At 39.4% G+C, this 12,427-nt stretch overlaps 1 protein-coding gene across 7 annotated transcripts in view; it reads right to left on the reverse strand.

The window, feature by feature from the left end:
• Positions 1–610: 610 nt before the first annotated feature.
• Positions 611–12,427, reverse strand: part of LOC106092824 (otoferlin) — a 34,260-nt gene continuing 22,443 nt past the window's right edge. For 3 of the 7 annotated variants that reach the window (XM_013259747.2, XM_059363548.1, XM_013259746.2), the window contains 8 exons: positions 9,982–10,119; positions 9,775–9,926; positions 9,236–9,372; positions 8,915–9,165; positions 6,165–6,285; positions 949–1,421; positions 759–891; positions 611–694 (listed from right to left, as the gene is read on the reverse strand). In XM_013259747.2, the coding sequence (XP_013115201.2) occupies positions 626–694; positions 759–891; positions 949–1,421; positions 6,165–6,285; positions 8,915–9,165; positions 9,236–9,372; positions 9,775–9,926; positions 9,982–10,119 (1,474 nt within the window). In that variant the 3' untranslated portion in view covers positions 611–625. Of the gene's footprint in view, positions 892–948; positions 1,422–6,164; positions 6,286–8,914; positions 9,166–9,235; positions 9,373–9,774; positions 9,927–9,981; positions 10,120–12,427 lie in introns of those variants that run through there. The other 4 variants (XM_013259753.2, XM_013259751.2, XM_013259750.2 and 1 more) reach the window with 3 other exon arrangements.

Here is a 12,427-nt window from a genome sequence, read left to right on the forward strand (position 1 = left end):
GTATTGTCTAATGTTATAGCCAGGATTCGAAGCCAGACATCATGGGCGGACACACTGGGCTTTGCTGCACCAAGGACTCCAAAACTTGACCTTGTTGGATTATTTCTGTTATAAAGGAAAAATTGCTTGCCATGGCACCCTAATATACACTCATGTTAAATATTATCAAATGAACAGGCATAAATGCAATTATTTACATAAATATTGGGTTGCCCAAAAAGTAATTGCGGATTTTTTAAAAGAAAGTAAATGCATTTTTAATAAAACTTAGAATGAACTTTAATCAAATATACTTTTTTTTACACTTTTTTTCTAAAGCAAGCTAAAAGTAACAGCTGATAACTGACAGAAGAAAGAATGCAAATACAGAGTCACAAGCTGTGAAAAAATTTTTCAGCAATTACAATTACCGCAATTACTTTTTGGGCAACCCAATATTAATGTCCATATACATACCCAGCGTATTTAGAGGTAAATAAGTATTATGGCCATTTGATACTTGAATTTAGACAAACGTTTGTCTGGTAAAAAATGAATGAAGCGCCTACACTCAGGTAAATAAGAAATCATAACAAAATAAAGGATATAACTTATGAATCAACTGCGTATATGGTGACCTTGGCGCTTAAAGCTTAACCTTCAAATTGATTAATCTAATTGGTATGCATAAGTTCTTTGACGTTTTCATTTTTTTCTTGGGGGGGAAACGAAATACATTAAAAACTCCAAGTCTCCAAAAATATTGGAAAATAAATTACAAATAAAAATATGGCAAATCCCAGCAAGACCAATAGGCCAATAATCAATAAATATTTCCATAAACTGGGTGCAACAATCTGTTTGAAACCTTTCCAAGGGCTTGTAAAGGGATTGAAAGAACTCGTGGGACGGCTGCAAACAAAAACTTTCAATGATCATAACTGCATCATCACTCACTTATCAACCTACCTGGGTTCTGGCAAAGCATTTGGAGGATTTCGTCCCAAGCCCACAGGATACAAAGAAGCCTCCTTCTCCGTCACCACCTCCAATTCCAATTCGATTTTTCCCGCCAAACCAATCTTATTGCCCATTTCAGGTATATGACCTCGAACTGGAAACCAGCCACGTACCTTTTTTTGCCGAAAAATATTCATCAACTTCACTGGGGAGTAGTTGTTGTTGTTGTTGCTGACATTTGCAGGTCTCCTACTCATTTGTGGCCCATGCGCCAACAGGGAACTCATTAAATTCTCATGTGGAGTTAATTGACATTTCTTGGCTGTCTCAAAAGGCTGTGGGAAATTGGAGAGGTTAATTTCCAACGAACCCAGAAAGTCATCCTGTGATATGATATCGTCATCCCAGATTTGTAGAAACAAAATTGGTGGCTGTTTGCTTTGGTATTCATCCATTAGGCCTGCTCTGCGTTTAACAACCATCTGTAGGGGAATGTAAATAACAGACGAAAAGAGATCAGGAGGGGAAGGGGATAAATCATCTCTTAATCATAGCTCCTTTATTTAGATGCACATGTCATTGCAAAACATTGAAAGCCGCAAATCACACACAGAAAGAAGGCATTAAGTACGGCCGGGCCGAACTTTGGATATCCCCCACTTTGGGTATATATCCCTAAAACCCCATTTCGTCACAATCCGGTGAAAATTGGATAACGTAAGCACCCAAATTCGGCAAGGACATTGAGACATTGTAGAACAAAATATTGGTCTTTTTGGCAGATATATCCTATTATAAACCGATCTGAACCATATTAAGGTCGGTAATAACGTGAGGCTCAGAAAAACTCAATGTTTTTAGCGAAATCGAGTAATAAATAAACCTTTTATAGGCTTTAGTCCCCTTATCGGCAGATCGATCTATATGGCAACTATATCTAAATATAGTCCGATCAGAACCATATTTAGAACGGATGTTGGGAGGTCTTAACCTACTCACTGTTGCAAATTTTAGCAAAATCGGGTAATAAATAAAGCTTTTATGGGCTTCAGACCCTTTGTCGGCAGATCGGTCTATATGGCAGCTATATCTAAATATAGTCCGATCTGAACCATATTTAGAACGGATGTTGGGAGGTCTTAACCTACTCACTGTTTCAAATTTTAGCGAAATCGGTTAAAAAATAAAGCTTTTTTGGGCTTCAGACCCATTGTCGGCAGATCGGTCTATATGACAGCTATATCTAAATATAGGCCAATAAGAACCATATTTAGGTCGATTATTGGCAGGTCTTAACCTACTCACTGTTTCAAATTTCATCGAAATCAGGTAATAAATAAAGCTTTTATGGATTCAGACCTCTTAGCAACAGATCGGTCTATATGGCAGCTATATCTAAATACAGTCCGATCTTTACCATACTTGGGTCAGATAGCGGGTGGCCTAAAATTACTTACTGTTTAAAATTTCAGCGAAATCGGATGAAAAATAAAGCTTTTATGGGTTTCATACTCTTCGAAAACGGCTGAATCGATTTCTTTGAAAATTACACATATTGTGGGGAGTGGTTCAAAAGGAGCAATAGGCTATATAATTTTTTGAAATCGGAAGAGGGGCAGACCTTCTCCGTTACCCGAAAAGCATTACCCAAAAATAAAAGTGTACCAATCGGCACAATGTGGGACTCAAATGAAGGATATTCAGGAGTAGAGTACAAATTTTAGATTAAAAATTGGGTCCAAGTAATTGGGGGACCGCCCCAAACCCAAAACCCCCTAAAATAGATTTATTGGATGATCATGACAATATGGTATTCAAATGAAAGGTATTCGAGAGAAATACCTTTCATTTAGGGCAGGCAGTAGGGAGGAACAGGCTTTATAATGTTTTCATATCGGAAGGGGGCGGACCCTCCCCCGATACCCCAAAATTAAAAGTGGACCGATAATGGCAATATCAGTCTCAAATGAAAGGTATTGAAGAGTAGTAGGTATTCGGGAGTAATATCTTTCATTTAGGGCAGGCAGTAGGGAGGAACAGGCTTTATAATGTTTTGATATTGGAAGGGGCGGACCCTCCCTCGATACCCCAAAATTAAAAGTGGACCGATAATGGCAATATCAGTCTCAAATAAAAGGTATTGAAGAGTAGAATGTGAATATTGTATAAAAAATTGGATCCAAGTACCCAGGAAGGCGCCCTAACCCCAAAACTCCTGCAAGCAGACAAATTGAACATTCATATCAATATGGAGCTCAAATGATAAGTATTCGGGAGTAGATTACGAATCAGGCATGCAAAATCAGGAGTCACATCAACTTCCCGAAAACGCCCCAAATGGGCACATTAACCAATTATGACTTTACGGGACTCGTTTGTTCCGTAGAATCAAAAACGTCCCTTCCCCATATCCCAAAAAAAGCACCCAAAATCAAAAGTGGGCCAACAGGCACAGTATGGGTATCAAATGACAGGTATTAGAGACTAGAAACAAATATCGTATTAAAATTTTGGCTTCAAGTACCCAGCGGGCCGCCCCAACACAGCCATGATATAGCTACTATCTTATAAATATATAAAAATGGACTTGTGTTTGTTTGTCGGTTTCTTTGTTTGTTCCATATGTAGGTGTGTGTGTAGGCGGGTCTGGAAGGAAACATAGGCTATATGATTTTTTGATATCAAGAGGGGACGGACCCTCCCCCTTACCCCAAAAGTACTACCGAAAAATAAAAGTGGAGCGATAAAGACAATATGGGATTCAAATGAAAGGTATTCAAGAGTGGAGTACGAATTTCATAACAAAAGTGGGGTCCAAGTACCTGGAGAGCCGCTCCAGCCCCAAAAACCCCTTAAAATAGGTTTATTTGACGATTATGACAATTCGGTACTCAAATGAAAGGTACTCGGGAGTAGATTACGAATATGGTCAGGGAGAAAAAATATGCTTTATAATTTGTTGATATTGGAAGGGGGCGGACCCTCCACCGTTACCCCAAAAAATACCACCCAAAATCACAAGTGGACCGATGAAGACAATATGGATATCAAATGACAGATATTGAAGAGTAGAATACGAATATGGCATTAAAAATTGGGTCCAAGTACCCAGGAAGTCGCCTTAACCCCAAAATATCTAAAAGGAGACAAATTGGTCGTCCATATCAAGCTGGGGCTTAAATGAAAGGTATTCGGCAATAGATTACGAATCTGGCATACAAAATCAGATCGAAGTGTAGGAGGTCACCCCACCCCTCAAAAACTCTTCAAATGGGTATATGACCCATCATGACTGTATAATACTAGGTTTGTTTGTTTGTTCCCTAGAATCAAAAAAAGGAAACATAGGTTATATAATTTTTATATATCGGATGGTGGCGGACCCTCCCCCTTACACCAAAAAAGCCAACCAAAAGAGAACTGATGGGCACAATGTGGGTGTCAAATGAAAGGTATTGGAGACTAGAAAATGAATATCGTATTAAATTTTGGGTCCAAGTACCCAGCGGGCCGCCCCAACCCAAAAACACCTTTAAACAGAATTATTCGACATTCCCATCAATATGGGACTTAAAGAAAAGTATCGGGCAGTAGATTACAAATATGACAAAAAAAATTAGGTCCAAGTAATGGGAGGTCGCCTCACCCCCAAATGGCCATATCAGCCGACCATGGCTATATAGGATTCAAATGAAAGATCTTTGGGAGTAGATTAAAAATATGACACTATAATTTGCGTTCAAGTCAAGGTGGCTCTTTTCCTCCTAAAAAAACGTCGAATATATTGATTGACCCATTATGGCAATATGGGACTCAAATGAAAGGTATTTGAGAGTAGAAAACGAATTTGATATACAATTTAGGGGGTACGCCCTCAATCACCCCTTAAACTCAACTTTATTTCCTACTATAGCAATATTGAGCTCAAATCAACGGTATTTGGGAGTAAAGAACGAATTTCATATCTATTTTCAGGTCAAAGTGCCGGTGGCCTCCCCAGCCCCAAAAAAACACCCTCCAAATGGTTCATACTTACCGACCATGACAAAATGGGGTTCAAAGTAAAGGGATTTGGGAGTGGACATGAATTTGATATCCATATTTGGGTCGACAAATCTCTCCTAAAAAGCACTTCTCAGAGAAGATTGGTAATGCGATTAGTTCGAAATTTGTTGCACTCTATTAATGGGGACGGGTACCTCAGGTGCCGCGGAGACCGCCCAATGCCCACTAAATGGATACATAGACCAATCACGACAATATAGAGTCATGTGTTTGGGGAGCCGTCCCACCCTAAAATACCTCCCTATTATATAAAAGCCATTTGGGGTGGAAATTTATTGATTTTCGGGAAATTTATGTTAATTTTCGGCACAAAGACCTTTATTGACCAAGTGACCACCCTTTGAATACCCCCTAAACCCGAAATATTTACCAATACGGTAATATGGGACTTAAAAAAAAGGAAATAGGGAGGAGAGTAAAAAATTGCCCTTGAACCGAACAGGGGCAAACTTTTCATACATCAATGAGCACTTCCCGATTCAAGTTGAGTTTATCAACGATAAGGGGCCTTTTTTATAGCCGAGTCCGTACGATGTGCCGCAGTGCGAAACCTCTTTGGAGAGAATTTTTTACATGACCATGCATGGCATGGTATCTCGCAAATGTCGCCAGCATTAAGAGGGGATAATCACCGCTTCAAATTTTGTCCGAAGTTCCGCCAGGATTCGAACGCAGGCGTTCAGCGTCATAGGCGGACATAGGCTACAGTAGCACGATATCCACATTGAGGGCGAAGTGTCCCCACCCTTAAAAGATATTAGAGAGTTAAAGAAGGCGCAGCGGGGCGGGCCCTGTCCAGCTAGTATAATATAAAAGAGTCATTCAAAAGAACATGTCACATGCGGTGCATGGTGGATAAGCTTCGATCCGACCGAACTTAACTTTAATTAACACTAAACGATATTTGATCCTTCCTCCCATATTCCATCATCATTATCACCCAAGATTTAATTTAATTCTTATTTTTGCGTTGCGTTAAGAATTTAGTCACCCACCAAATGACCGATTCCCCCTCGAAAACCCAAACATGGCGTTTAAGTCACAATTAAATTTAATTAGATCTCATTATTTATTGTAATTTTATCACCGCCAAGTAACCGCAAACTGTAGAAATGCCCTAAAAGCGAAAACAGGTTGCGGAATTTTCAGTTCGCACTCACCATATCTTCAATGCTGGAATACTTGAATGGAAATACCATGCGCCAATTAAATTTACCCTCGCCATCAAGGGATCGGTAATGGATATCTGTGGTTTGGGCTGCATCGGGATTAGAGCACCAACTAAGGTAGTCAATAGAAATGCGGTGGTGGGACGGGATAAAAAAAATGGGAAAACAAAATCAATCATTAAAGAAAATCAAATACGAACATTAAATAAAAATGCGTAGATTATTAAATAAGTATTTATGCAAGACATATGGGTGTTTCCGTGATAAAAAAAAGAGGAAAAGAGGAGGAGGATGCCCGTCCGTCCGTCTGTCTGTCGAAAGCACGCTAACTTACGAAGGAGTAAAGCTAGTAAAGCCCCTCGAAATATTTCTGCAATATGGCACAGATCGGTCCAGATTTGGATATAGCTGACACATAGACCGATCTCTCGATTTAAGGTTTTGGGCCCATAAAAGACGCATTTATTGTCCGATGTCGCCCAAATTTGGGACAGTGAGTTGTGTTGGGCCCTTCGAAATCCTTCTTCAATTTGGCTCAGATCGGTCCAGATTTTGATATAGCTGCCATATAGACCGATCTCTCGATTTAAAGTTTTGGGGCCATAAAAGGCACATTTATTGTCCGATTTCGCCCAAATTTGGGACAGTGCTTAGTGTTAGGCACTTCGACATTTTTCTGAAACTTGCCCAAATCGGTCCAGATTTAGATATAGCTGTCATGTAGACCGATATCTCGATTTAAAGTCTTGGCCCCATAAAAGGTGCAATTGAACAATGACTTGTACATATAAGTATTTGGTTTAAATCGGATCATATGTCTGTATAGCTGCTATGGGGCATAAAGTATGCATTTCGCACCGGATTTTGACGAAAGAATTCGGCACGGCCAAACTTAACGCCTTTTTACTTGTTTTTGCTCTATTCATGACCCTAAAAAATTTGAGTCTTTGAAACAGCAGCTATACACCCCAAGTAACATACCCGTGCATTTGTTCTAGATTTATTGAAAAATTTCGGTGAGAGCATCACAGGAAAACAAGGAAACAAGGGTCCTAATGAACATTCTCTGGATTTCTAGCGAATAGATTTTTTATAACGACAATATATTCCAGTCCTTATGAGTCGGAGCCGAAAATCCTTTGGGCGATAAAAAGTTTCGACTTCTTTAAGTCGCCAGGCCCTGATGATGTATCACCGGTTGAATTACAAGCTGTGTCTGATAGACTGGTTCCATGGCTTAGGGAGATATACGCTGCTTGTATCAGAATGTCCTATATACCTGTGGGATGGAGGGACACGAAGGTCATTTTTATTCCGAAAGCAGGAAAACCCTACCACACGAAGGCGAAAGATTTTCGTCCTATTAGTCTGTCATCCTTTATGCTGAAGACTCTTGAGAGGTTGATAGAAACATGTCTAAGGGCAAAGATCCCTGGAAATTGCCTTTCGCGGCAGCAGCATGCATATAATAAAGGCAAATCCACTTCTTATCCAACATTCGTTATGAGGCTCTGTTTTCTCTTATTCTTACTCTTACTCTTACTCTTACTCTTACTCTTACTCTTACTCTTACTCTTACTCTTACTCTTACTCTTACTCTTACTCTTACTCTTACTCTTACTCTTACTCTTACTCTTACTCTTACTCTTACTCTTACTCTTACTCTTACTCTTACTCTTACTCTTACTCTTACTCTTACTCTTACTCTTACTCTTACTCTTACTCTTACTCTTACTCTTACTCTTACTCTTACTCTTACTCTTACTCTTACTCTTACTCTTACTCTTACTCTTACTCTTACTCTTACTCTTACTCTTACTCTTACTCTTACTCTTACTCTTACTCTTTCTCTTACTCTTACTCTTACTCTTACTCTTACTCTTACTCTTACTCTTACTCTTACTCTTACTCTTACTCTTACTCTTACTCTTACTCTTACTCTTACTCTTACTCTTACTCTTACTCTTACTCTTACTCTTACTCTTACTCTTACTCTTACTCTTACTCTTACTCTTACTCTTACTCTTACTCTTACTCTTACTCTTACTCTTACTCTTACTCTTACTCTTACTCTTACTCTTACTCTTACTCTTACTCTTACTCTTACTCTTACTCTTACTCTTACTCTTACTCTTACTCTTACTCTTACTCTTACTCTTACTCTTACTCTTACTCTTACTCTTACTCTTACTCTTACTCTTACTCTTACTCTTACTCTTACTCTTGCAAATTACAAATTTTGCCCATGAACATTCCACTAAGGAACTGGGGCAAACTTCTCACATATCAATGAGTGCAGTCTGATTATTCAAGTTTAAGCTCAATGATAAGTGGCCTCCTTTTTACAGCCGAGTCCGAACGGCATGCCGCAGAGCGACACCTCTTTGGAGAAAAGCTTTACATGGCATAGTACCTCACAAATGTTGCCAGTATTAGGAGGGGAAAACCAACGCTGAACATTTTTTTCTGATGGTCTCGCCAGTATTCGAACCCAGGTGTTCATCGTCATAGGCGGACATGCCAACCTTTGTGCTACGCTGGCCTCCTGACTCTATGGAAATACCCATAATATCATCGATCAAGTGAACTAGACAAACCATTAGAAGATACTTAGTTCATAATATCTTTCTGACATAGTCAGGGTTCACATTTTTTGGAGCACCTGCAGTTGTAGCTAATATTCTGCCTCATTTTTCATTTCAATGTGCCACGTATCCCATTTCCATTCTTCAAGCACTCACCCCTTCACATAGATATCGCTCATGGCAGTGCCAAAAATGTTTCGCTCATCCAGTAGCACATCACTGACACCGAAAATAACGAGGCGTAATTCATACAATTCTGGAGGTTGTGGTGTAATATCGATGACCGGCGGCAAGTTGATGTTGTTGCCTTCGTACAATTCCAGCCACAATTGGATTTTGCCCTTTTGGGAGTTTTGATTTGATTTTTCATGCAAAGACGAAGATAGAAAGAGTAGGGGAAATGTTGACTTTATTAATTGATAATTGGTATCGATTTCCAAGGCAATGAGATGGATATTGGACAAGGTTTCCCATTACCTGTTCAATGCCAGGGCATTCAGTGCGATATAAAGACCGCGTTTCCACATGTTCGGGTACTAATTTGTAACCAAATGAAGGCAAATCTTGCAGCCTTTTGAGGGCTGTAAGACTCAAACGCTGGTGGAGATCTTCCTCTGAAGAAAAAAAACGAAATGATAGAAAACGTCCATATAAAGGAATTTGGAATTAGATTACATTATTTCTTATCACTAATTAATTGATTAATTAAATTATCGTTTATTAATTAAATTATTTATTAATATTGGGTTGCCCAAAAAGTAATTGCGGATTTTTTAAAAGAAACTAAATGCATTTTTAATAAAACTTAGAATAAACTTTAATCAAATATACTTTTTAACGCTTTTTTTCTAAAGCAAGCTAAAAGTAACAGCAACGCCGACTACATGAAAAATCCGCAATTACTTTTTGGGCAACCCAATATTACCAATATTAGTATTAAGTATTACTCAACAATCAATTTACCCAGCCAGGTGATTCGAACTTCTTTGATCATTAGTTTCGACTTAATTTCTTACCTGTTGCTATTTCCGTCTCATCTTCTATAGCCATGCCATCAATTTCGATTACATCATCGTCGAAGCGAGGCATTTTTACTCCATTTCGATGACATATTTCCTCTAAAATCTCCTTTGGCTTCCGAGAATCTCTCCATTTGTTATAGCCACAGCTAAAATAGTTCTAGTGTGAGCTTTGGTGATGATATTTTTAACTTAAGCGAATACCTGGAGAATTCCTGGGCTATACCCACTGTGGCTCTATGCTGGCTGCGCCATCTATCTTCCAAGTCAATGTAGGTGGAGCCAATTGCCTCATCACGTAAACTATGCCGATTGAATAGAGAAATCTCCAAAATATGCTCTCTAAAAGGACAATGGAAGTTGTTTATAACAATTAATCAATTTAATCGATCTGTTTCAGACCGAAATTCAATACCCGATTCCGGGAAACTTGATCTGAACCATGGGTACCTAAGAGGAAACTATGCCAATTGAAGCTCAATATCTTAATTAAAGTTTGCTCTTAAAAGGAAAATTTACATTTGCGTATTAATTTTAATAAGTAAAAGAGTGTTAAGTTCGGCTGTAGACCACCGTGGCGCAGAGGTTGGCATGTCCGCCTAACGCCTGGGTTCAAATCCCGGCACGAATATCATAAAAAAAATGTTCAGCGGTGGTTATCTCCTTACCAATGCTGGCTACATTTGTGAGGTATCATGCGGCTCGACGTTCGGACTCGCCATAAAAAAGGAGGCCCCATATCACTGAGCTTTAAACTTTATTCAGACTACACTCATTGATATGAGAGAAGTATCCCCTGTTCCTTAATGGAATGTTCATGGGAAATTTAGTAAGTTCGACCGGGCCAAATCTTGAGAACCCACTACCATGGATTCTGCTAATCGAAGGGCATAATTTTATTCTATTGACTTGCCCAAAAAGTAATTGCGGATTTTTTAAAAGAAATTTAATGCATTTTTAATAAAACTTAGAATGAACTTTAATCAAATATACTTTTTGTAAAAAATTCCGTAATTACTTTTTGGGCAACCCAATATATACCAAACTTCTGTCAAACCAGCAAATTTCTGCGAACCGAACAGGATAATCGAGAGACCGGTTTATGTGGTAACCATATCAGGTTATAGACTGATTTGTACCGTAATGGGTACAGCTGTTGGAAGTCGCAAAAGAACTCTGCATTTCAGCCCAATCGGAAAAATTGCTGCTAGCAAGGACTCAATCGGGAGATCGGTAAATATGAAAGCTATATTAGGAAGGCTAGGGTTAGCATGTCCGCCTATGACGCTCAACGACTGGGTTCGAATCCTGGTGAGATCATCAGAAGAAATATTCATCGGTGGTTTTCCCCTCCTAATGCTGCCAACATTTGTGAGGTAAAGGGTGATTTTTTTGAGGTTAGGATTTTCATGCATTAGTATTTGACAGATCACGTGGGATTTCAGACATGGTGTCAAAGAGAAAGATGCTCAGTATGCTTTGACATTTCATCATGAATAGACTTACTAACGAGCAACGCTTGCAAATCATTGAATTTTATTACCAAAATCAGTGTTCGGTTCGAAATGTGTTCATCCACCGTAACGTTGCGTCCAACAGCATCTTTGAAAAAATACGGTCCAATGATTCCACCAGCGTACAAACCACACCAAACAGTGCATTTTTCGGGATGCATGGGCAGTTCTTGAACGGCTTCTGGTTGCTCTTCACTCCAAATGCGGCAATTTTGCTTATTTACGTAGCCATTCAACCAGAAATGAGCCTCATCGCTGAACAAAATTTGTCAAAATTTGAACACATTTCGAACCGAACACTGATTTTGGTAATAAAATTCAATGATTTGCAAGCGTTGCTCGTTAGTAAGTCTATTCATGATGAAATGTCAAAGCATACTGAGCATCTTTTTCTTTGACACCATGTCTGAAATCCCACGTGATCTGTCAAATACTAATGCATGAAAATCCTAACCTCAAAAAAATCACCCTTTACTTAATGTCTGAGTTCGAACAATGCCAATCCTTACATGAATGTACAGCTCGGCTGTCGACCATAAATACCGCTGGCATTATTATCTTCGGAAGATATAACTGGAAGCACAAGCGGGTGGGAAGTGTTGGATGACCACAGCTTCTCTGATAATCGTTATATTAGTTTTAACCTTGGAGAAAATTCTGAAGTAGTGGCCCCTCAGCTAAACAGAAAAAAGGCGGAATGGGATAAATTTAGGCACAAATTCTGCACCACTTTACGTTCTAGACTAGAAAAGGAAGTGGAAACTACGGAGGATATAGACATAGTGGTCAAGCGGATCACAAAGGCCCTGAATGACTCGCGTGTGTCAGCATGCCCTAGTGCCAAGCCAAGGGGCAAACAGCGACCGCCATGGTGGACCCCAGAGCTGGTTGGTCCAAGGAAGGACTGCAGAAAACTCTTCAACAGAGCAAAAGCCACAGGAGCACCACACGATTGGGACATCTTAAAGCCTGAGCTAAGAAAATATAAGGGAGAGCTGAGAAAGGCTCAGAACAAATACTGGGTAGAATTCTGCAGCTCCGTGGAGGATACATCTGAGGCCTCTAGGCTAAGGGAGATTCTGTTCTCGAGACCTATTACGGTGGGCTATATCCAGAAGTCAGAGAATGTATGGACA

This window comes from Stomoxys calcitrans, chromosome 1 (assembly GCF_963082655.1).
Source record: "Stomoxys calcitrans chromosome 1, idStoCalc2.1, whole genome shotgun sequence".
Classification (NCBI taxonomy): Eukaryota; Metazoa; Arthropoda; class Insecta; order Diptera; family Muscidae; genus Stomoxys; species Stomoxys calcitrans.